Raw genomic sequence first — 24,957 nt, 5'->3', positions numbered from 1 at the left:
CACTAAGCTGTTTTAACCCTTCTCTGCTCTCAAGGACATTAACTTTTCCTTCTTCAAATAAAGAGGTGGTCGCTAACAGAGTGGTTGCTAGGAATCAAAATAATAATGACCACCTGCCTGTGAGTGAGTTACATGCTCTGCCCCTGATCACATGGCAGTGATGTCATTAAAGGTCTTAAAACATAAAACATGCAGAGCCTGACAGCAGGCATCAGCAGAGCAGGTATATTAACTTTTTCCACCACACTTCTGCCCTATTCAGCAATTCCAGCAACCTGATTGGTTGTTTGGGTTGGCTGATTCACCGCCCCTCCACTGACGGCTCAGCACATGCTTTTCATGCACATTTCTGTAACTCTATCCTCGTGCACAAACTCTAGCCTTGTGCACATCTCAAAAGGGGGCAGTGAAGGGGTGGTGAATCAGCCAAACAACCAATTAGGTTGCTGGAATTGCTGAATAGGACAGAAGTGGGGTGGAAAAAGTTAATATGCTGACAGCAGCCCTGTGCTTACAGGGCCTGATGTCACCTTTGTGTGGTCAGTTACCTGGTCTCTGTGTCTGCAAGGGAGTTACATGCTCTGCCTCTGATCACATGGTGGTAACGTCATCACAGGTCCTTCATCCCTGTGCAGATTATGGGTGGACTACATCCCCTACAAACCCCCATGGCCTCAATTGCTATGGAATACTAATGACCATCTGTTTGTAAGTTAGTGACTGTGTCAGTTACATGTGAAGATGCCATCATCATGGGTTCAGTTAATGAGGCTCTGGCCTCTGCACCTGATCACATGATCGTGATATCAAAGGTCCTTCACTGTATTAAAAACCTGCAGAACCGGACACATATTAACTTATTCCACAAGACTTCTGCTCGATTTGCAACCTAATTGGTTATTTGGGTTGGCTGATTTACAATTCCAGCAACCTGATTGGTTGTTTGGGTTGGCTGATACACAGTGATTGGTTGTTTGGGTTGGCTGATACACAGTGATAGGTTGTTTGGGTTGGCTGGTTCACCAAACAACCAATCAAGTTGCGAATCGAGCAGGAGACTTGTGGAATAAGTTAATATGCAAACCGGACAGCAGCCGTGTCCTTACAGCACCTATGATGATGTCACCATCATGTAATCAGTCACCTGTGTGGGAAGAGTCTGGGTCACATGACAAAGGTGTGATCAGTGTGTGCAGGACTCTCCTGTACTGGTTGTGATCTCTGTTGTATGGGATGAAAATTGTATGTGGCGGAGCTGTATGTAATATACATGTAGCAGAGCTGTGTGTGTGTGTGACATGAATGTAGCAGAGCTGTGTGTGGGATGTGCATGTAGCAGGGCTGTGTGTGTGTGTTGTGCATGTAGCAGGGCTGCGTGTGTTGTGCATGTAGCAGGGCTGCGTGTGTTGTGCATGTAGCAGGGCTGCGTGTGTTGTGCATGTAGCAGGGCTGCGTGTGTTGTGCATGTAGCAGGGCTGCGTGTGTTGTGCATGTAGCAGGGCTGCGTGTGTTGTGCATGTAGCAGAGCTGTGTGTGTGTGTTGTGCATGTAGCAGAGCTGTGTGTGTGTGTTGTGCATGTAGCAGAGCTGTGTGTGTGTGTTGTGCATGTAGCAGAGCTGTGTGTGTGTGTGTTGTGCATGTAGCAGAGCTGTGTGGGTGTGTTGTGCATGTAGCAGGGCTGTGTGGGTGTGTTGTGCATGTAGCAGGGCTGTGTGGGTGTGTTGTGCATGTAGCAAGGCTTTGTGGGTGTGTTGTGCATGTAGCAGGGCTGTGTGGGTGTGTTGTGCATGTAGCAGGGCTTTGTGGGTGTGTTGTGCATTTAGCAGGGCTGTGTGGGTTTGTTGTGCATGTAGCAGGGCTGTGTGGGTGTGTTGTGCATGTAGCAGGGCTGCGTGTGTTGTGCATGTAGCAGAGCTGTGTGTGTGTTGTGCATGTAGCAGAGCTGTGTGTGTGTGTGTGTTGTGCATGTAGCAGAGCTGTGTGTGTGTGTTGTGCATGTAGCAGAGCTGTGTGGGTGTGTTGTGCATGTAGCAGAGCTGTGTGGGTGTGTTGTGCATGTAGCAGGGCTGTGTGGGTGTGTTGTGCATGTAGCAGGGCTGTGTGGGTGTGTTGTGCATGTAGCAAGGCTGTGTGGGTGTGTTGTGCATGTAGCAAGGCTTTGTGGGTGTGTTGTGCATGTAGCAGGGCTTTGTGGGTGTGTTGTGCATGTAGCAGGGCTGTGTGGGTGTGTTGTGCATGTAGCAGGGCTGTGTGGGTGTGTTGTGCATGTAGCAGGGCTGTGTGGGTGTGTTGTGCATGTAGCAGGGCTGTGTGGGTGTGTTGTGCATGTAGCAGGGCTGTGTGGGTGTGTTGTGCATGTAGCAGGGCTGTGTGGGTGTGTTGTGCATGTAGCAGGGCTGTGTGGGTGTGTTGTGCATGTAGCAGGGCTGTGTGGGTGTGTGTGTTGTGCATGTAGCAGGGCTGTGTGGGTGTGTGTGTTGTGCATGTAGCAGGGCTGTGTGGGTGTGTGTGTTGTACATGTAGCAGGGCTGTGTGGGTGGGTGTGTGTGTTGTACATGTAGCAGGGCTGTGTGGGTGGGTGTGTGTGTTGTACATGTAGCAGGGCTGTGTGGGTGTGTGTGTGTGTTGTACATGTAACTGGGATGTGTGTGTGTGTTGTACGTGTAGCAGGGATGTGTGGCGCATTGCGCCATCAGAAACACTGGTGGTATAATTTCCTAATAATTACTAGTACTCTACCTAACAGCAACAGACGTTTATGGAACTATCAAACAGTGTGCTTCTACAAATTAGTCCATCTTGGATTACTCAAGGCTGGTTAATCAGGGCTGTGTAGTTGGAGTCAGTTTTTCGTGGATTCAGTAGAAGCTTCAAAATATTATATATTAATATACTTTATTACACTAAACACACAGTCAAAAAATATAAAAACCGTTAAAGGGGTTATCTGTGAAAAAATAATGAGGCCCTATCATGATGGGTCAATAGTATAAGATCGGTGGGAGTCTGACTCCTGGAAGCCTTGCTAATCAGCTGGTTGAAGGACATATGGTATACCAGGCACAGTGCCGTTTATAATATTGTAGCAGCTCAATCCCATTTACTTAAATGGGACTGACTTGCACATAGACTACATATGAACAATGAATGTGACATCACAGGTTGGAGAAGAGGCTGCAGTACTTGCCCGTGCACGGTGGTCTCTTCCAAGAGAGGAATAGTGGGGGTGCCAGGAGTCCAAACCCCAAAGATCTGATATTTATGACCTCTCCTGTAGATAATGAAGATACTTTCTGCTGTACTCAAAACACAGTTTAATCATCTGTAAACATTAGAGTTTATCAATAAACAAATGTAACAAGCCCTGAGTATAAAAATGAATGCAGTAGATGTAAGATGTTGGATCTCTTTCACAAGACAGTGATTACACCACATATTACGCGCGCGATACACGGCTGCGTGATATGCAGTGAATGGAGTCAATAAAAGTACATGGAATTTCATTGATCCATTCACATATTAGCGTGTAAACATTGCATGTAAAAGATCACAGAATGCTTTATTTCACCGTGTATCACGCAGGAACAACCCTATTCTTTTCTATGGGTAGTGTATGCAATGTTGTCCATACGCAATACGTTGCGTATGGGCGACGTTGTATACGAAACGCCGCGATCAGTGGGGAATTTTTGACAGAATGCGTGAGATACGTTCTCATGCGCAATGCACTCGCTGCCATGTGTAGTGCTAGCCAGCTCCACAGGCTGGTGAAATGCTGCGTGATCCATACATCGTTGTACGCACAATCCCATGGGAATGTGGCCTTAATCTCACCAGTATGAGTATTACCAGCACTGGACAAACGCATAAATGTTCAGAAAATATAAAACATTCTAGTTCCATTTTAGGAAGAGGGCCTTGCTTAGAGAATCCTGTAGTGATGTTTCCTCAGGTATCTTGTATGACAGATCATCTGCATTCACTGCTACTGCTATATTGACACTCTCTAAAATTCACTTTTTTTGTACCAGATGTTACAAAAAATTCAAGGTGGGGAGCGGCTCAGCAAACAACAGAAAGCCGTGTCACATGGAGAGATGTCCCGCATACCACCTGCTCACCGCACGTCAGAGCAAGATTCTAGGTGAACAATTTTTGTACACGAAGCCAATATATGTGTGCAGTAGTACAAGATCACTTTATACAACGCACCTCCTGTACCCACCTCCCATAATGTTGGTGTTGAAAAAATAAAAAATATACACATTGTCTGAAATTGTACGATTCATTCATTTATTTCTTTTGTCAGACCCCAGAGAGGAAAGATTCGCTTCTGGGGGAAGATGAAAGCAGCAGAAAAGTTGACACCACAAACAGAGGTACTAGAGATGGACACAGATTCTTTAGGGAAAGAAGGGATCCATTTCAGTGACGGTAAGGGAGTTGCTATATTGTGAACACGTTTTGTGCTTTATGACAATAATTCATTTTTTTGTGTCTAAAATAGGAAAAGCGTTATATGACAATCATGGATTGCCATTAGTAACCCAATGACTAACTTTAGTTTCCCAGTTTTCCTCCTCATAGGACATAGAGTGTATACTCATTACTATCACCAAGATGCATAATTTTCCATTTTCCCACATTCAGTTTCATTTGCCACTTAGATGTTTTAAACACTGTGTGTCGATTTGTAATTTTTTAGCATCTTCCATAAACTGTATACATACATTGTTTGATGCTGTCTGTAGAAATAAAGACTATTAATCCTATTCTCTGCATGGTACACCTCTTACAACCGGTGACCAATCGAAGTAGAAATTATTTTTGGGAAGTACAATTGAAGCAGCTTTCAATCCATTATAAACTGCTTTCTAAACTGATATACCTTAATTTACTCATTAGACTTCTTAGGGACAGTGTCAAAGTCCAAAAACACAGTATGTACAGTTGTCCCTTCATTCACGCTTCTACTTAAAGGGGTTGTCCCGCAAAAGCAAGTGAAGTTAAACACTTCTGTATGGCCATATAAATGCACTTTGTAATATACATCGTGCATTAAATATTGGCCATACAGAAGTCATATACTTACCTACAGGGGTCCCCCCCCCCCCCTGTGTTGGCGTCCCCGTCTCCATGGCGCCGACCGAATCCTTCTCCTTGATTAGACGCGCTTGCACAGTCTGCCCTCTTCTGTCCCGTTAAATGGGGCCGCTCCAGCGTGCTCGCGCCGCACAGCTGGTCTGCGCATGCATGGGAGACGGGGACGCCAACACAGGGGGGCGACCCCCTGTAGGTAAGTATATAACTTCTGTATGGCCAATATTTAATGCACGAGGTATATTACAAAGTGCATTTATATGGCCATACAGAAGTGTATAACCCCACTTGCTTTTGCGGGACAACCCCTTTAATGCTTCGTAAAAACACATAAGTACTTCGATACCTGCTGCCTATCACTTATAATATATATTTTTTGCATACCCTTGTTTATATTTCCTTAAGAGCCCCTGAATATTTTTTAACGTTGAATGTTAAGCTTCTTGGTCTCTAATTACCCAGAGAAGAGCTAGAACTCTTATAGAAAACTGGCACCACATTTTGCCCTCTCTTACATGAGCGTTGTGTTTTCACGCTGGCCGCATCACGGACGAAAGCCGTGTGAGCGAAAAAAGCCACAATCAAGTTTGCTTTTTCTCATCCATTCACACGAGCGGCTGCAGCGTATATACGTCGCAGCGCGGAAAATCCTCGGTCGGCATAAATCCTCAGAAAGTCTTCTAATGCCTATATAAAGACACATGTAATATTTTTGCACCGCTGGATGCTGCTAAACTCCCTCCCTTTTTTTGCAGCTCCAATAGGAGTCTATGGGAGCTGCCAGCGTAGGTCAGCCGAAAGATATGGCAAGACCTATCTTTTTTGGCCATGTATAAAATCTGCCGCCATTGTCGGTCGCCAATGTCCTATAATTCTCGGTGCAACGTTTTTACGTGGCTAAAAATCTGAATGTATGCATTAGAATCCAAAGCTTCAAATGGTCACGTTTTTTTTTTATTACAGCTAAGTTAGCCATGTAAAAATGCTTATGTGAATAAGGCCTTACTTAGAGCTGTACATTTGTTACCATGCCAGTCACCAGAGACCTGGAGCCTTGTCCACATTTACTTGATGTAGCTTGGACCATGTCCACATTCAGCCAAATAAGTGTATTTGTGGTTGTCTAAACGGGCTGTCCAATTATAAACTATTGATGTCCTAACCTCAGGATAAGGCCACCAGTGATAGTTGGCCAGTGGGCCCAGGTTGGAAGACTCCTGGTGGTATACTGTTGGTGGCCTAGCCTTAGGATAGGTCATCAGTAGCTTACAACTGGACAAACCCTTTAATATCACTGGCACCACTTTCATCAGCTACTGTCGGTCTTTTGTATACACAGAGCTAAAGAACTCATTTAGTTGTTGTGACTTTTCTTGATCCCCAGTGCCCAACTTTGTGTTACCATTATATAGGGGTTCCACGTGTTCTTTTTACATCTTTTTTCATGTGTATACGTAAAGATTTTTTGCAATTTCTTTAGTGTTCTTTAATAGAGATGAGCGAACACCAAAATGTTCGGGTGTTCGTTATTCGAAACGAACTTCCCGCGATGTTCGAGGGTTCGTTTCGAATAACGAACCCCATTGAAGTCAATGGGCGACCAGAACATTTTTGTATTTCGCCGATGCTCGCTAAGGTTTTCATGTGTGAAAATCTGGGCAATTCAAGAAAGTGATGGGAACGACACAGCAACGGATAGGGCAGGCGAGGGGCTACATGTTGGGCTGCATCTCAAGTTCACAGGTCCCACTATTAAGCCAGAATACCGGCAAGAGTGGGGCCCCCCCCCCTCCCAACAACTTTTACTTCTGAAAAGCCATCATTAGCATGGCATACCTTTGCTAAGCACCACACTACCTCCAACAAAGCACAATCACCGCCTGCATGACACTCCACTGCCACTTCTACTGGGTTACATGCTGCCCAACCGCCCCCCCTCCCCCCCACAGCGCACACCAAAGTGTCCCTGCGCAGCCTTCAGCTGCCCTCATGCCACACCACCCTCATGTCTATTTAGAAGTGCGTCTGCCATGACGAGGGACCGCAGGCACACACTGCACAGGGTTGGCACGGCTAGGCAGCGACCCTCTTTAAAAGGGGCGGGGCGATAGCCCACAATGCTGTACAGAAGCAATGAGAAATAGAATCCTGTGCCACCGCCATCAGGAGCTGCACACGTGGGCATAGCAATGGGGAACCTATGTGCCACACACTATTCATTCTGTCAAGGTGTCTGCATGCCCCAGTTAGACCGGGCTTTTTAATTCATAGACACAGGCAGGTACAACTCCCTATTGTGAAGTCCCTGTCGACCGACAGCATGGGTGGCTCCCTGGAACCCACCGGCGGTACACAAAAATATCCCTTTGCATTGCCCAACACAGCTGAGGTAGTAATGTCGTGCGTAATACAGGTGGGCTTCGGCCCACACTGCATGCCCCAGTCAGACTGGGGTTCTTTACAAGTGGAAACAGATGCATTTATAATTCCCTGTGGACCCACTGCCTGGGTGGGTGCCAGGAAGCCACCGGCGGTACATAGAAATATCCCATTGCATTGCCCAACACAGCTGAGGTAGTAATGTCGTGCGTAATACAGGTGGGCTTCGGCCCACACTGCATGCCCCAGTCTGACTGGGGCTCTTTAGAAGTGGACACATGTAGGTTAAACTCCCTGTGGACCCACTGCCTGGGTGGGTGCCAGGAAGCCACCAGCGGTACATAGAAATATCCCATTGCATTGCCCAACACAGCTGAGGTAGTAATGTCGTGCGTAATACAGGTGGGCTTCGGCCCACACTGCATGCCCCAGTCTGACTGGGGTTCTTTAGAAGTGGACACATGTAGGTTAAACTCCCTGTGGACCCACTGCCTGGGTGGGTGCCAGGAAGCCACCAGCGGTACATAGAAATATCCCATTGCATTGCCCAACACAGCTGAGGTAGTAATGTCGTGCGTAATACAGGTGGGCTTCGGCCCACACTGCATGCCCCAGTCAGACTGGGGTTCTTTACAAGTGGACACATGTAGGTTACACTCCGTGTGCACCTACAGCATGGGTGGCTCCCTGGAACCCACCGGCAGTACACAAAAATATCCCATTGCATTGCCCAACACAGCTGAGGTAGTAATGTCGTGCGTAATACAGGTGGGCTTCGGCCCACACTGCATGCCCCAGTCTGACTGGGGTTCTTTAGAAGTGGACACATGTAGGTTAAACTCCCTGTGGACCCACTGCCTGGGTGGGTGCCAGGAAGCCACCGGCGGTACATAGAAATATCCCATTGCATTGCCCAACACAGCTGAGGTAGTAATGTCGTGCGTAATACAGGTGGGCTTCGGCCCACACTGCATGCCCCAGTCAGACTGGGGTTCTTTACAAGTGGAAACAGATGCATTTATAATTCCCTGTGGACCCACAGCCTGGGTGGGTGCCAGGAACCCACCGGCGGTACATAGAAATATCCCATTGCATTGCCCAACACAGCTGAGGTAACGTCAGCTGGAATGCAGGTGGGCTAAAAATTAATTTGATTACACTGTAGGCGAGGGCCCACAAAAATTGCTGTATCAACAGTACTAATGTACATCCCAAAAATTGGCCATGGCCAGCCAAGAGGGCAGGTGAAACCCATTAATCGCTTTGGTTAATGTGGCTTAAGTGGTAACTAGGCCTGGAGGCAGCCCAGTGTAACGAAAAAGTGGTTCAAGTTAAAGTTCCAACGCTTTTAAGCGCATTGAAACTTATAAAAATTGTTCAGAAAAATTATTTGAGTGAGCCTTGTGGCCCTAAGAAAAATTGCCCGTTCAGCGTGATTACGTGAGGTTTCAGGAGGAGGAGCAGGAGGAGGAGGAGGAATATTAGACACAGATTGATGACGCAGAAATGTCCCCGTTTTGGATGGTGAGAGAGAACGTAGCTTCCATCCGCGGGTGCAGCCTACGTATTGCTTACGTATCGCTGCTGTCCGCTGGTGGAGAACAGAAGTCTGGGGAAATCCAGCCTTTGTTCATCTTGATGAGTGTTAGCCTGTCGGCACTGTCAGTTGACAAGCGGCTACGCTTATCTGTGATGATTCCCCCAGCCGCACTAAACACCCTCTCCGACAAGACTCTAGCCGCAGGACAAGCAAGCACCTCCAGGGCATACAGCGCTAGTTCAGGCCACGTGTCCAGCTTCGACACCCAGTAGTTGTAGGGGGCAGAGGCGTCACCGAGGATGGTCGTGCGATCGGCTACGTACTCCCTCACCATCCTTTTACAGTGCTCCCGCCGACTCAGCCTTGACTGGGGAGCGGTGACACAGTCTTGGTGGGGAGCCATAAAGCTGGCCAGGCCCTTAAAGACTGTTGCACTGCCTGGGATGTACATGCTGCTCGATCTCCGCATCTCCCCTGCTACCTTGCCCTCGGTACTGCGCCTTCTGCCACTAGCGCTGTCGGCTGGGAATTTTACCATCAGCTTGTCCGCAAGGGTCCTGTGGTATAGCAACACTCTCGAACCCCTTTCCTCTTCGGGAATGAGAGTGGGCAGGTTCTCCTTATAGCGTGGGTCGAGCAGTGTGTACACCCAGTAATCCGTTGTGGCCAGAATGCGTGCAACGCGAGGGTCACGAGAAAGGCATCCTAACATGAAGTCAGCCATGTGTGCCAGGGTACCAGTACGCAACACATGGCTGTCTTCACTAGGAAGATCACTTTCAGGATCCTCCTCCTCCTCCTCCTCAGGCCATACACGCTGAAAGGATGACAGGCAATCAGCCGGTGTACCATCAGCAGCGGGCCAAGCTGTCTCTTCCCCCTCCTCCTCATCCTCCTCATGCTCCTCCTCCTCCTCCTGTACGCGCTGAGAAATAGACAGGAGGGTGCCCTGACTATCCAGCGGCATACTGTCTTCCCCCGCCCCCGTTTCCGAGCGCAAAGCAGCTGCCTTTATGGTTTGCAGGGAATTTCTCAAGATGCATAGCAGAGGAATGGTGACGCTAATGATTGTAGCATCGCTGCTCACCACCTGGGTAGACTCCTCAAAATTACCAAGGACATGGCAGATGTCTGCCAACCAGGCCCACTCTTCTGAAAGGAATTGAGGAGGCTGACTCCCACTGCGCCGCCCATGTTGGAGTTGGTATTCGACTATAGCTCTACGTTGTTCATAGAGCCTGGCCGACATGTGGAGCGTAGAGTTCCACCGTGTGGGCACGTCGCACAGCAGTCGGTGCACTGGCAGCTTAAAGTGATGTTGCAGGGTGCGCAGGGTGGCAGCGTCCGTGTGGGACTTGCGGAAATGTGCGCAGAGCCGGCGCGCCTTTACAAGCAGGTCTGACAAGCGTGGGTAGCTTTTCAGAAAGCGCTGAACCACCAAATTAAAGACGTGGGCCAGGCATGGCACGTGCGTGAGGCTGCCGAGCTGCAGAGCCGCCACCAGGTTACGGCCGTTGTCACACACGACCATGCCCGGTTGGAGGCTCAGCGGCGCAAGCCAGCGGTCGGTCTGCTGTGTCAGACCCTGCAGCAGTTCGTGGGCCGTGTGCCTCTTATCGCCTAAGCTGAGTAGTTTCAGCACGGCCTGCTGACGCTTGCCCACCGCTGTGCTGCCACACCGCGCGACACCGACTGCTGGCGACATGCTGCTGCTAACACATCTTGATTGCGAGACAGAGGAGGAGGAGGAGGAGGGTGCTTTAGTGGAGGAAGCATACACCTCCGCAGATACCACCACCGAGCTGGGGCCCGCAATTCTGGGTGTGGGTAGGACGTGAGCGGTCCCAGGCTCTGACTCTGTCCCAGCCTCCACTAAATTCACCCAATGTGCCGTCAGGGAGATGTAGTGGCCCTGCCCGCCTGTGCTTGTCCACGTGTCCGTAGTTAAGTGGACCGTGGCAGTAACCGCGTTGGTGAGGGCGCGTACAATGTTGCGGGAGACGTGGTCGTGCAGGGCTGGGACGGCACATCGGGAAAAGTAGTGGCGACTGGGAACTGAGTAGCGCGGGGCCGCCGCCTCCATGATACTTTTGAAGGACTCCGTTTCCACAACCCTATACGGCAGCATCTCAAGGCTGATGAATTTTGCTATGCGGACGGTTAACGTTTGAGCGTGCGGGGCGGCGTACTTGCGCTTGCGCTCCAACAGTTGCGCACGCGACGGCTGGACGGTGCGCTGAACTACACTGCTGGATGGGGCCGAGGACAGCGGAGATGAGGGTGTGGGTGCAGGCCATGAGGCGGTAGTGCCTGTGTCCTGAGAGGGGGGTTGCATCTCAGTGGCAGGTTGGGGCACAGGGGGAGAGGCAGGGGTGCAAACCGGAGGCGCTGAACGGCCTTCGTCCCACCTTGTGGGGTGCTTGGCCATCATATGTCTGCGCATGGTGGTGGTGGTGAGGCTGTTGGTGTTGGCCCCCCCGGCTGAGCTTTGCGCGACAAAGGTTGCACACCACTGTTCGTCGGTCGTCAGGCGTCTCTGTGAAAAACTGCCAGACCTTAGAGCACCTCGGCCTCTGCAGGGTGGCATGGCGCGAGGGGGCGCTTTGGGAAACAGTTGGTGGATTATTCGGTCTGGCCCTGCCTCTACCCCTGGCCACCGCACTGCCTCTTGCAACCTGCCCTGCTGATGCCCTTGACTCCCCCTCTGAAGACCTGTCCTGTGTAGGCGTTGCACACCAGGTGGGGTCAGTCACCTCATCGTCCTGCTGCTCTTCCTCCAAATCCTCTGTGCGCTCCTCCCTCGGACTTACTGCCCTTACTACTACCTCACTGCAAGACAACTGTGTCTGATCGTCATCGTCCTCCTCACCCACAGAAAGTTGTTGAGACAGTTGGCGGAAGTCCCCAGCCTCTTCCCTCGGACCCCGGGAACTTTCGAATGGTTGGGCATCAGTGACGATAAACTCCTCTGGTGGGAGAGGAACCGCTGCTGCCCAATCTAAGCAGGGGCCCGAGAACAGTTCCTGGGAGTGTTCCCGCTCCTGAGCAGGTGTCATTGTAGTGGAGTGAGGAGGCTGGGAGGAAGGAGGAGCAGCAGACAGAGGATTCGGATTTGCAGCAGTGGACGGCGCAGAACTGCGTGTTGACGATAGGTTGCTCGAAGCACTTTCTGCCATCCAGGACAGGACCTGCTCACACTGCTCATTTTCTAATAACCGTCTCCCGCGTGGACCCATTAATTGGGCGATGAATGTGGGGACGCCAGAAACGTGCCTCTCTCCTAATCGCGCAGCAGTCGGCTGCGACACACCTGGATCAGGAGCTCGGCCTGTGCCCACACCCTGACTTGGCCCTCCGCGTCCTCGACCGCGTCCACGTCCTCTAGGCCTACCCCTACCCCTCAGCATGCTGTATTACCAGTGATTTGATTTCACAGGCAGGAAATAAATTGGCGCAAGACTGCAGCCAAATATAATTTTTTCCGTTTTTTGAAAACGAAAGGCCCCACTGCCTCTAGTGAATGAATAATCTAAGTTTAATAACTGTGCTGTGTCCCTGCTAATGTGTCACAGAACGTGAGGGTAGCAGAGTTATTAACTCTGGCAGAGCAGGTATTTTTTTTCCCAATTAAGGAAAGCAAATGGCGAAGCCAGGAGTAAAACGTAGCTGGGTGCGTCTGATTTTTAAACGTTGCACATACAGCCGACACGTGTCCACCGCCCTTAGGACGGACAGAGGCAGGACAAATACAATTATTTTCAGTTTTTTTTCCACCAAAAGGCAGCACTGCGTATATTCAATGAACATGAGAAGTTTAATAACTGTGCTGTGGCCCTGCTAATGTGGCACAGAACGTGAGGGTAGCAGAGTTATTAACTCTGGCAGAGCAGGTATTTTTTTTCCCAATTAAGGAAAGCAAATGGCGAAGCCAGGAGTAAAACGTAGCTGGGTGCGTCTGATTTTTAAACGTTGCACATGCAGCCGACACGTGTCCACCGCCCTTAGGACGGACAGAGGCAGGACAAATACAATTATTTTCAGTTTTTTTCCACCAAAAGGCAGCACTGCGTATATTCAATGAACATGAGAAGTTTAATAACTGTGCTGTGGCCCTGCTAATGTGGCACAGAACGTGAGGGTAGCAGAGTTATTAACTCTGGCAGAGCAGGTATTTTTTTTCCCAATTAAGGAAAGCAAATGGCGAAGCCAGGAGTAAAACGTAGCTGGGTGCGTCTGATTTTTAAACGTTGCACACGCAGCCGACACGTGTCCACCGCCCTTAGGACGGACAGAGGCAGGACAAATACAATTATTTTCAGTTTTTTTCCACCAAAAGGCCGCACTGCGTATATTCAATGAATAATAACTGTGTTGTGGCCCTGCCTACACAATTCTTTCCCTGCAGTATCAATGGAGGGTGCAATGCTCTGCAGAGGCGATTTTGAGAAGAAAAAAAAAATGCAGCACAGCTAACAGCAGCCAGCACAGTACTGCACACGGTTAAATATGGCCCTAGAAAGGACCGTTGAGGTTCTTGAAGGCTACACTCACTCCTAACACTCTCCCTGCCTATGCAGCACTTCTGTCCCTAATGCCGGGTGCAACGCTCTGCAGAGGCGATTTTGAGAAAAAAATTAATTGCCACTGCTAACAGCAGCCAACACACAGCTATCAGTGGCCCTAATAAGGACCTTTGGGGGGTCTTGAAGCCTACACTAACTACCAATTCTTTCCCTACAGCAGCTCCGGTACAAACAGCACTGTCCCTCATCTAACTCACACGGCATCTGAGGCGAGCCGCGGGAGGGGCCGACTTTTATATTCGGCGGACACCTGATCACCCCAGCCACTCACAGCAGGGGGGTGGTATAGGGCTGGAACAACACAGGGGGAAGTTGTAATGCCTTCCCTGTCTTTCAATTGGCCAGAAAAGCGCGCTAACGTCTCAGGGAAGGAAGTGAAAGTAACCCGAACACCGCATGGTGTTCGTTACGAATAACGAACATCCCGAACACCCTAATATTCGCACGAATATCAAGCTCGGACGAACACGTTCGCTCATCTCTATTCTTTAACCATCTAGCTTTTTATTTTCTGTTTGCTGATTTTATTAGCGGTTTACAAATTTTATTAAACTTTTTGTCATTTTCAGAGGCTTATCAAATGTATATGTTTAAAATGTATCTGTCATTTTAAAAAAGTGGATAAAATCTCCCATTATTACCAATGTGTAGCCAAATGCATTTGTTTGATCTCCTTAGTGATGTTGGGGGTGTCTATAGATTACATCAAAAATAGTTTCTCCTGTTTCGTGATTCCACCCTTGTACGAGTAGTTTCAATATGCTCACATTTGTCATCAAATTTTGCCTCTTTCACGCTTGCTTTTTCATATGACTTCTAACATAAAGACATACCCCATCACTTTTCCAAAAGAGGGAATAGCCATGAAGACTGACAACAAAAGCATATGAAGAGTCTAATTCTATTTCAGTGACATCACCTACAATGTGGTTTTTTTTAGGTAGGCTCAGTTCTTTTCTGTTAGTGGATGTTTTTATGACTTTGTCTCTCTTTTAGCGGATGCTGGATTATGGCTTGTTCCTCATAGTCCTGACCTTAGTCGAGGACGGGAGAAGGAGAATAAGGACCCATCCCCTAAGGTGCAGCGTAGGAAGAGTGTGAAGATCAGTAGTGCTGCTCTGGAACCTGCACAATGGCAGGATGAACGGGCTCAAATCATTTGCAGTGCCAGTGACCTGAAATGTATGGACGAATTCTTGCTGAAAAAGGTAAAGTGATTTAGCCTACAGAGAAATTCTTGAATGTTGACATCAATAAAAATGTCTATTTTACATTTTGCTTAGATGTAGCCCTTTTTACTTTTCGATCAAACAATATTGGGGAATGTTTTCAACCTCTCTTGAGCTGATGCCTCGCATAAAAATATACTGTACAGGAGAACAGATCTTCAGTAGGTGATGTGTAGGCTTGGTTCACACTCACATGTGTTCCCTTCTGCAGGTAGCCTTCTTGCTATGCAAATAGTGTCGTTGATTGAAAAATTGGTGACAAATTGATGTAAACTTTTCAATTCATCTGTCACCTGCTGACCTTATTGGAGACTTGGTTAACCTCTTACAGACCAGTTATTTTTTGGTTTTTGATGTAGCTTTTTACATCCACATGCTCCAAGAGCTGTAACTTTATTTTCCCGTTGACAGAGCTGTATGAGGGCTCGCCTTTTGTGGGGCAAGTTGTATTTTTTATTGGTACCATTCTACTTGCCATACTATGTATTGAAAAACTGTGGAAAATCTCTTAAGCGGGGTGAAATGGAAAAAATGTGTTTCTATGGAGTTCACAACATGGTAAAAATGAGAGATTCACCTAATTCTGTGGTCAGTGCAAATTATGGAGCTACCTCATTTATATGGTGGTTATAATTTATTACTTTACTTTTTTTTTTATTTGCTTTTTGCCCCTTATTCTGAAACCTATAACTTTATATTTCATCATTGGGGTGCGTGAAGGCTTGACTTTTGCATGGTGAGTTACAGTTTTAATTGGTACCATTTTGGGGTGCCAATAAAACAATTTTAGCACTTTTTATTAATTTTTTTGGAATGGGAGAATGACATAAAAACCTTTCAATTCTGGCAATATGATTTATTTATTTATTTTTTTACAGTATTCACCATGCCGGATACAAAATGCAATATGTAATAGTTCAGGCTTTTACGGATACAGTGATATCAATTATTGTTTTTATTTTTGGATGTGAAAACTGGGAAAAGGGTGTTTTGGAGCTAAATTTTTTTTTTGTAATATTAAAAAAATTTGTATTAAAAACTTTTACTTACATTTTAGTCTCCATAGAGAACTCGAACTTTTGATTGTTATCTAATAACTTGTACAGTATACTGCAATTCTTCAGTATTGCAGTATATTGTGTTTGTTGTCCGCCTAATGAGCCCCGGAGGGACTCCCCCTCCAGCTAGCTGTTTAGATACTTGTCCGCATTGACCAAAGCACCTAAGCAGTTAGATAACCGCAATTGAAGCTAGCTACAAGCACAGGTCTTGTTGGTGGCTGTTAGCTATATAAAACATCCTCTAGCCACTAGGTATGAAGCAGGCTCAGCCCATTCCATACTCACCCCACAGACCAATGATGTAGATGTATGTTGTTGGTTGTTAAGGGGTAAAATAGATTGTACTATATCGAAAACCCATGTACATACACAGTTAATGTTATCTGGGTACTTGAAGCTTTGTTATATAAAACTCCGGTGGTAGATTTGCTTTCACATTGGGTTTTGTATGAGATACAAGACTAGCCATAGATAATGCAAGTATGCTAATGTTTTACTTCTATCTCTTTGTTTATGAATTTTTCTTCTTGCAGATCGGTGATCTGGATTCGGAAGATGGAAAGAAGGACTCTATGGTTGATGTTCTGTTCAAACGAGCTTTAAAGGAATTCCGCCAGAATATTTTCAGCCTCTACTCCAGTTCACTTGTGGTAAGCATTTCAAGACTTATTGTATATGTTGAATATTGTAAGTGTCTTATTTCTGCCTTTAGGCTGGGTTCACACGGGGCGGATTTGCCATGGAAATTCCGTCCGATATTTCCCCACGGCAAATCTGCCTGCAGCCGCTTATCCCGGGATTAGCTAGCCATGTGGACGAGATTTCTCAAAAAAATCTCACCCACACGGGACGACAAAGCCAGTGTTGGGGCACGAATTCGCCGGCCCCAGCATTTCCTTTCTTTTTTTTTTTTAAAAACCCGCTGCGGCCGCGCTCTCCTATATGGGAGCACCGGCCGCAACGGAAAAGCGTGCTGCCAGGCCGCTACAAAACCCGCGGCTAAGTGCCGTGGGTTTTGAAGCAGCACTTTCCCGACCTCGGCCAAACCACGAGATTTCCGCCGGGAATACGCCCTGTGAGAACCCAGCCTTAGTTTTGTTTTGCTTTTTGCCAAACTTCTCTTTATTTGTTGATTGTATTTTTATTTTTATTGAAAAAATATGCAAAAAGACCCTATTATCATCACGTTTGTTTTTCACATAGCATAGATCATGCGCAACTTATGAATATCAGATCACCTGTTTGCAGAGAAAATAAAATAAATATATATATTTATTATCATTATTTTTTTTCTGAAGCGGTTTTAACCCTGTTACCCAAACAAATGTACTCCATGTGCTTTCCTAAGTAAAGGTTAGATTAGATCCCCATAGTGAAAATTTAGATTCCCTAATCCCTTTATTGGGGGGAGCGAACTTGACTGGGGAAAATATGCGTTTCGGTGGTGGGAATAAAAATAATGATCTTTCATATCAATTTGTCTCCATCGTGTCATGGTTTGTCATGTCCTTGCGATTTTTCTTGCTGATGTGTCTTGCTAAAGTTCCCTTTAGGAACTTTAGCTTCTTTCTTTCCCTGTTAGTCTTCCCAATTTGCCCTTCAATTCCTCTATTAGGTATCATTTTGTGTATTTGAAGGAAACAACTATAGCAGAAATCTCAGAATCTGTGAAATGCAGTTCTAGAAAATGTTTCCATTTCTGCCTTGGTTTTTGAGGTGGAAACTATGCAGAAAAATCCAACCCAAATTCCCGTGTGCGAACACAAGCTGTAAATGTTTGAGTGCAGCTTGTTTCTATTGAATATTACCTACACCATCTTCTGTAAAAGGGAGAAGATGGAAAAAGCATCCGATACAGGGACCTTGGAGCACTTTTTGAGCAGATTCTAGACAAGACTATGAAGCAACATCAGCAGAGAAGCTGGAATGAATCCCCAGTGCGTGTTTGGATCAATACATTCAAGGTTTTCCTAGATGAATTTGTCACGGAGTATAAACCTCTGAATTATACACCAGGAAAGGTAACTATTGTATAGATGAACAAAAAAGCTTGAGCTAGATACATAAAACAAGATATCATGTTAATTGTACATATTTGTATATTATTTCTTACAAGACACAAAAAACAGAAAGAAAGAAAAGACGGAAAAAGGAGTCAGATATTGTAAGTAATTGTCATGTTCCTATTAAGTTTATCCTAATATTTCTCTTTATTCCTTCTATGTTTTTTTCATTTATTTTTCTTTTGTTCAGTTTCCATATTGTACAGGATTCCGAGTTGTCAGTACTCATCCAGCTCTCTACCATGTTTACATTTTTTCATTTTCCGTTTTCTATTTTCTTATTTCAGGTTGAGGAACACAATGGTCATATATTTAAAGCCACTCAATACAACATTCCCACATACTGCGAGTACTGTTCTTCTCTTATCTGGATCATGGACCGAGCTGCTGTTTGTAAATGTAAGATTTCAGAAAATCTGATTTTCCTATCTGTTGGGCTCTCAGAAGTTAACTTCTCTTTGACAGTATTACAATACACTCTATGTAAAAAAAAAAAACAAAAGCAAATCAAGCACCTAGCAGGAGTTGTCCGTTTGGTGCAAAACACAGCATGATGTAACATTTCAGGCAGATATGCAAATTATTAGAGATGTGACATGATTAGATGAAACCCTTAAAGTGGTTCCATCCTTAGCCTATAGAAAGGCTCTCAGAGGCTACTTGTGTGTAGTGGACCTCTTTTTCCACTTGTGTAGAACTTGTTGACCACTAGACACTTCTACGACGCAATCAAAAAGATTTTGCCCAGTTAACAGTTTGAGAGAAGGCGCATTATTGCAATGCCAAAAGCTGGATGGACGTATTGGTAATTGCCCAACACCTGAGCTGTTCTGACCAGACTGTTATGAGGTGTTGAGGCCAGTGGATGCATGAGGGCACCATCTTTACAGACCCCTGTCTCTGTTGGAACCATTTTCATATGCTTGGCTGATGGACATTTGGTCTCACAGCGCTCAATACGTGTGCTACCTTTGACATCCACCCACTGTCATCTCCGTTTGCAGTGGTGTCGTAAACTACGAAACTGGACTGCTATGGAGTGGAACCCGGTGGTCTTCAGCAACAAATCCAGGTTTAGTTTGGGCACTGACAAAGGCCATTTTCGTGTCTGGAGACCTAAGGGTAAGCGCCTCCATCCTGCATTTGCTGTAGAGCCCTATACTGTCTCCACTGCTGGTGTGATGGTCTGGAGGATCATTCCTAGTAGTGATATGAAGAACAATGACAGCTCAGCGATATGTTTAGGACATCCTGCAGCCACATGTGTTCCTCTCATGGCGGCTTCCAAGAGGAATTTTACAGCAGGGTAATGCTCGGCCGCACACAGCAAGGGGGTCACTGGAATGTCTCCACAACATTGTCACACTTGTGTGGTCTCTGCCCGGTCGCCAAATTTAACACCAATAGAACATGTATGGGAACACCTGGAACGCCAACTCCGACAGACTACGAGTTTGCATGATCTAGAGGCTCAATTTCAGCTGTAGATCGATATGCCGCAGGATACCTAATGGAACCTGTATGTTTCCATGCCTGTCCGTATCACATCTTGTACCCAAGCTAGAGGCAGCCCAATAGGGTACTAGAGCCTCCCTACAAGGGGTCAGTTTTCCACAATAAATTATCATATTACTCTGATATCGTATTCACTTACTTATATCAATGTTACAGTCACACACAAAGTTTCATTCAAGTCCAACAACTCCTAGGTGCTTGATTTTTTTGCTTACAATGAGTGTATTATACGGTGCTCCCTTGGATTACAATACTTTCAACAATGGTATTTCCTGGACTATCATAACCTGAAAGTTAACTGGAAAACACATTCAACTTACAAAGCCACATGGCAAGAAGATCCTGATAGTCTGGCACTACTTGCCACTGCAATGTGTAATGCCCACTCAATCAATGGGCACTATATTATGGAAGTCTATGAACGGATTTGCTACATAGATTGTACTGCTGTCTATCCTCTGCCAGGATGAGCTTGTGTTTTGTGCATTTAGTGAAGGTGGCTCCATTTTCTTATTGCTATATATTGCATGTGCAGTACTGGTCTCTGGTAGAGCTCCTGTCCTTATTGTAGATTCACCAGTTGCCAGCAGATTCCAAACTGTATACTATGGGTAAGGAGTTATCTGCTCTAGTTTGGGACTTTTTCTTTATGAAGTGATGGCATATTGCTAGTATCACTTTATGATCGGTGAGGGTCAGACCTTTGGGACTCCTTACGAACATGAGAATGAAGGGTATGCAGCACTAGTTTAGTGCTGTGTTCAATAAATTCTTGACCATAATGAAGTGTAAGCAACACAACATTTCCATTGCGTCACTTGTGGTCATTATCTTTACTCCGGACTTCCTATATGGTTTGTTATGAATTCATTAATAAAGATCCAAAGAATATCTGGTGAGTGCCGCAGTGTTTCTTTCAGCTTTGTGATGTATCTGGACACCTAAACTAATTGTAGAACAACCGGGGGGGGGGGCAAAGTTTGAGGATGTCACTGACTCGGTCAGCTGTGTGCAATATTCAGTCAAGTAGTGCCAGTCTTTTCTGCTTTTGAAGAATATTAATAATCTAGCAATATGCCATCACTACATAAGAATGGGAAGACTCTTAAGGGGCCAGTCTTAGATTTTTCTTATTTTAAGTTGATATCTTAGCTGCCTTGGAAACAATTACTAGTTTTTCTAGTTGCAATGTTAGTCCCAAAACAATTGATTGACCACTATATTTAAAGGGGTTCTGACACGAATAATGTTTTAATGCTTTAACAGCCATTGTTCCCTGGTCTGCCTAATGGACACAGGGAACCAACGATTTTTGCCTGTTAAGCATAAACACATAATACTTACCTTGTGTTCTGTTGTTGTTGTCATCAGGGGGTCATCTCCCAGCAGGCAGTCTTCTTCCTTCGACGAGCCATGGACGGGCGCCCCCCTCCGGGATTGTGCGCATGCGCAGTGGAGAGGTGCCCTCTGACAGGAGTCAGGATGGGCCGCCTCTCCACTGCGCATGCGCAGAATCTCAGCGTTCAGCCAGAACGGACGGGCTGCCCACAGCAAGCACTGCTTGTGATGTGGCATCCGTCCGTTCACCTCGGAAGTGGCTGATGGACAGGGCAGAGCAGGAAGCGGTCATTTTGACCGCTCCTGCTCTGCTTCTAGAAGCCACAGAAGAAGATGCCGGATGGAGGGGACATGCCTGGCGATCGGTCCTGGCCAGGCAAGGTGAGTAAATTTTTTTTTTTTTCATGTTAGAACCCCTTTAATAAGAGTACAGAATCAAAAGCCATGACCACAGCTTGCTGCAGGTTGCAGTGAACACCCTTTCTACCCTAACCTTTTAAGCTCACCATTGATCTGTCTTTTTGTCACACTCCTTTCATTGCCAGGCATAGTGCCCTTCCCTAAAAAATATGACCTTTTTCAGTGGTAGCCACAATTTCTCCCAGTCAGTGTTAGCTGCTATGTGTCCCCTGTACAGTGTGAACTACTGCTACCTGGTGGTGTCTCAAAGTCCTGCAGCAATAACTGAGACTTCTAATAATACCTCACCAGTCCTCCAGCGAGGACCATCATTCACACTAAGGCACTATGCAGGGACTTTTTCCTTTTCCTGCACTGTTAGCTATGAATGGGGGCCACAGTGCACCTGGCAAATGTTGTGCTGAAGCTAAATCTGGTAAGAACACTAGATAAAATCAAACGGAGGAATATCATGATGGAACCGTATCCAGCTGTCATTTGTTACATTGTAGGACATATCGGAGTCTGAGACTAACTACATTATTTCATCAATGGTTCCACATTGTAGCTTTGTTGTGTTTAACTATTTGGAAGAATAGTCGTGCGTGCATTGTTAGCCCTGAGTCGGCCTTTGTCATAATGTTACTTTATTGTTGATCATTATACACTGCCTTACCGTGACACCGTGAAGATTTAGACAAAACATTATGCTATCTTCAGGGTATGTTCACACAAACAAGTTATGCAAATTGGTGTAATTTTGGGCCAGTCGTGTAATCTGGGAGTGTGATAAAAGGGGAAACCAGTCTCTAAAGCTAGCTTTGGCAATGTTGTCACGCCTACGGAAAATGCTTTATGATGGTGGTTTTTTTTGTGCCCGGATAAAGATTAAGGAGTGAAGATACCTCTAAATCGGCGTTGGAAGACATTTCACCAAAAGGACATGTTCCGAACTTAATTCCTTCTCTCTCTCTGTGGACTCATTTTGTGCATTTATTCACGGTGCGGCCCAGTCTTTGAGGGAGTGTATGTGCACAGTCTATACATTGTTGTCTTAATGAAATTAAGCTTGTTAAGACTTGATGAAAACACTGCGGTGAAGTTACATTTATACTATAAAGATACACTGTTTGCTGACGTAGTGTTTTTTTTTTTCTTTTTAGTGTGTAGATTTGCTTGTCACAAGAAATGCTGCTCTCAGATCGTCACACCCTGCAGTAAAAAGGTACATTATATTAACTTCACTAGTATAAATTATGCACTGAATTTAGAAAAAGAATGATAGAATTTTACAATTTTTCTTAAAATCAAGAAGAAAAAGTATAGCAATTTTGTATGTACTGAATTCTTGAAAATCTGTAAATTTTGCAAGTGGAGTTCATGGTCAGTATCTGCTTCCCCAGGCCATAAGTGATGGTGGGCCAGGGTTCTGCAAACTGTCCTGCATCGATCAGCTTATCGTCAGGGTGACTATTTTAAGAGAAAAGTATTGTCTTCATAAGACAGACATTTTAATTGTATAAAAAATTAGTAACCTGCAAGCATCCGCAACATAGACAGGTGATGAGAGCTAGTTAAAGGGGTTTTATGGGTAGTTCTAACATTGGAAGCCGTGGGGGGGATGCAGTTTATGTAAGAAAGGTAAAAAACCTTACCTGCCTCTCCTGCTGCTCCCATGCCACACACTCTGGTCTTCTATCTACTTTGGCTGCATTGAAGCCAATTTGAGGCCCAACAGGGATGTCACGAGTGATGTCCTATAAACCTGCTGTGGGCCAGAGTGACAGATTTACAGGATTTTGCCAGGTCTGGTGATGTCACTTGTCAAATTCTGTGGAATCGGGACATCAATTTAGCGGTCCTGCACCACGGTGAGTATATTACTTTTATATAGTTTGGGGCACTGTGGAGCCCAAGACTATATAAAAAAATTAAGTTGGACAACCCCTATAGGGCTGAGAGGCCATCCTGTATGGAAGCAACAGAAATAGCAGCAGAGCACACTCCCAGCTACTCTACATATAACAGGTGCTATGAGTTCAGAGTAAAAAGCATATTTATTTAAGAAAAGGTTGAAAAAAAAACATTTTTTTTAAACAGCAGTATATTAATATCAGTTTGTCTCTTCCATATTACTACTAGTATGACCATGAACTGTCCAACCGTCACTTTGGGGTGGAATTGTCACGTCTCACTAATGAAGATCGGACCGTTCCTGTGCTGTTGGAGAAACTTATCAGTTACATTGAAATGCATGGCTTGTATACAGAGGGCATATACAGGAAACCGGGTTCCACTAATAAGATCCGTGAACTGAGGCAGAACCTTGATACAGGTGAGAGGCTTGTACTATTTATTATCAATCTATCCAGGAATGAGTAGTCCATGGCTTTGTTTGTCATCATATACCCACTTGATTTATAGTAACAGACGGCCATGGCAGCACCTCCACAAAATAAACTACTAAATAATAAAAAGGTGCTAAAAGGGAATGAAGAATTAAGGATGGTGGGACATGATAATTGAATATAAATGCTATACTAATATGCTATATTTGTATACATCACTTGAATACTTTAAAGGGGTTATTGAATACTTTAAAGGGGTTATCGAGGCAAAAACATGGAAATGTACTCACAGTGTTGTGGAAAAACATAATAGACAACACACTGACCGCAACTCGCCTGAGCCTCCGCCGCTCCCTTACCAACTGTGCCCGGTGTTCCGCTGCTGTGATGAAGTTACTGACAACTGGGGCATGTGGCTGCTGCAGCCAATAATCAACTGACTTCAGCCAGTGATTAAAGGAGTTATTCAGCCAAACGCCATAAATATACGGTACTTGGTCCTGGGCTTTAAACTTGCACCATTGTACATATATGGTATGGATTTAAAGCTCCTGCCATATAGTAGGAGCAGACTGGTGCTTGGCTGTCAGAGAGACACAGCTTGGGACTCTGAAGAGAAGACAGAAGTGGTTTAGAACTGCATTTGTCTTCTTTTTCTGGCCTACATAACGCTCATTGAGCACTGTGAAGTGAACTATAGAGGTGGCAGTGCCTATCCTCAGGATAGCCCATCTAATCTGTGGGGGGTCTGCAGCTAGGGATCCCTGCCGATCAGCTGATTGAAAGGCTTCCTGCAAGCACCACATCCTCTTCAAAATTTACATCTGAGCACGATCGTTTTCGTACTCAGAAGGCCATAGTGATTATAATGGCCATTCTGAGTACTACAGACTTGGCCCATTAAAGTGAATTGGAGAAGCCTGTAGTACTTGTACGCAGTATGCCGTATTATTTATAGCAGCCCTTCTAACACTATTCTGCTCAAATGTAAACATTGAAGATGCTGCGGCCCCTTCAGTGAGCCTGATTGGTGGGGATCCTGAGTGCAGACCCCACAGATCACATATTGATGGCGTATCCTAATGGTAGGCCATCAATTTTAAAAGACTGGATAACCCTTTTAATAGCAGCCGTCACATCCCACTGTTGGGATATTATCAGTGGTGCTGTTGGCGTAGAGAGCAGAAGGGGACTGGGCACCATCAGAATCAGTGTGACAGGAGGTCCGTTGAGGTGGATATGCTTCTTTTCAGTTTTTTTCCTCCGCATTAAGCAGGTTTCTAAAATATTGCTGGTTAACTTAAAAGGCTTAAGTGTCATGAATGTTTTAATGGATAATTTTTATGGGATTGTCTCTGATTGTATTGCCTAGCTAGCTGGCGTCAACACTTGTTATTTAAT

The 24,957-nt window shown here is 45.7% G+C and overlaps 1 protein-coding gene across 3 annotated transcripts in view; it reads left to right on the top strand.

The window, feature by feature from the left end:
* MYO9A (myosin IXA) overlaps positions 1-24,957 on the top strand; it is a 123,065-nt gene that overhangs the window by 78,552 nt on the left and 19,556 nt on the right. For all 3 annotated transcript variants that reach the window (XM_066592333.1, XM_066592331.1, XM_066592332.1), the window contains 9 exons: positions 4,033-4,145; positions 4,311-4,435; positions 14,600-14,811; positions 16,427-16,543; positions 17,723-17,914; positions 18,010-18,057; positions 18,244-18,355; positions 22,372-22,433; positions 23,351-23,543. In XM_066592333.1, coding sequence (XP_066448430.1) covers positions 4,033-4,145; positions 4,311-4,435; positions 14,600-14,811; positions 16,427-16,543; positions 17,723-17,914; positions 18,010-18,057; positions 18,244-18,355; positions 22,372-22,433; positions 23,351-23,543 — 1,174 coding nt within the window. The remainder of the gene's footprint in view (positions 1-4,032; positions 4,146-4,310; positions 4,436-14,599; positions 14,812-16,426; positions 16,544-17,722; positions 17,915-18,009; positions 18,058-18,243; positions 18,356-22,371; positions 22,434-23,350; positions 23,544-24,957) is intronic.

The sequence above is a fragment of the Eleutherodactylus coqui genome, chromosome 2, assembly GCF_035609145.1.
Source record: "Eleutherodactylus coqui strain aEleCoq1 chromosome 2, aEleCoq1.hap1, whole genome shotgun sequence".
NCBI lineage: Eukaryota > Metazoa > Chordata > Amphibia > Anura > Eleutherodactylidae > Eleutherodactylus > Eleutherodactylus coqui.
Note: the sequence above shows the minus strand (reverse complement) of the source record. Positions and strands in the feature narration are given on the sequence as shown.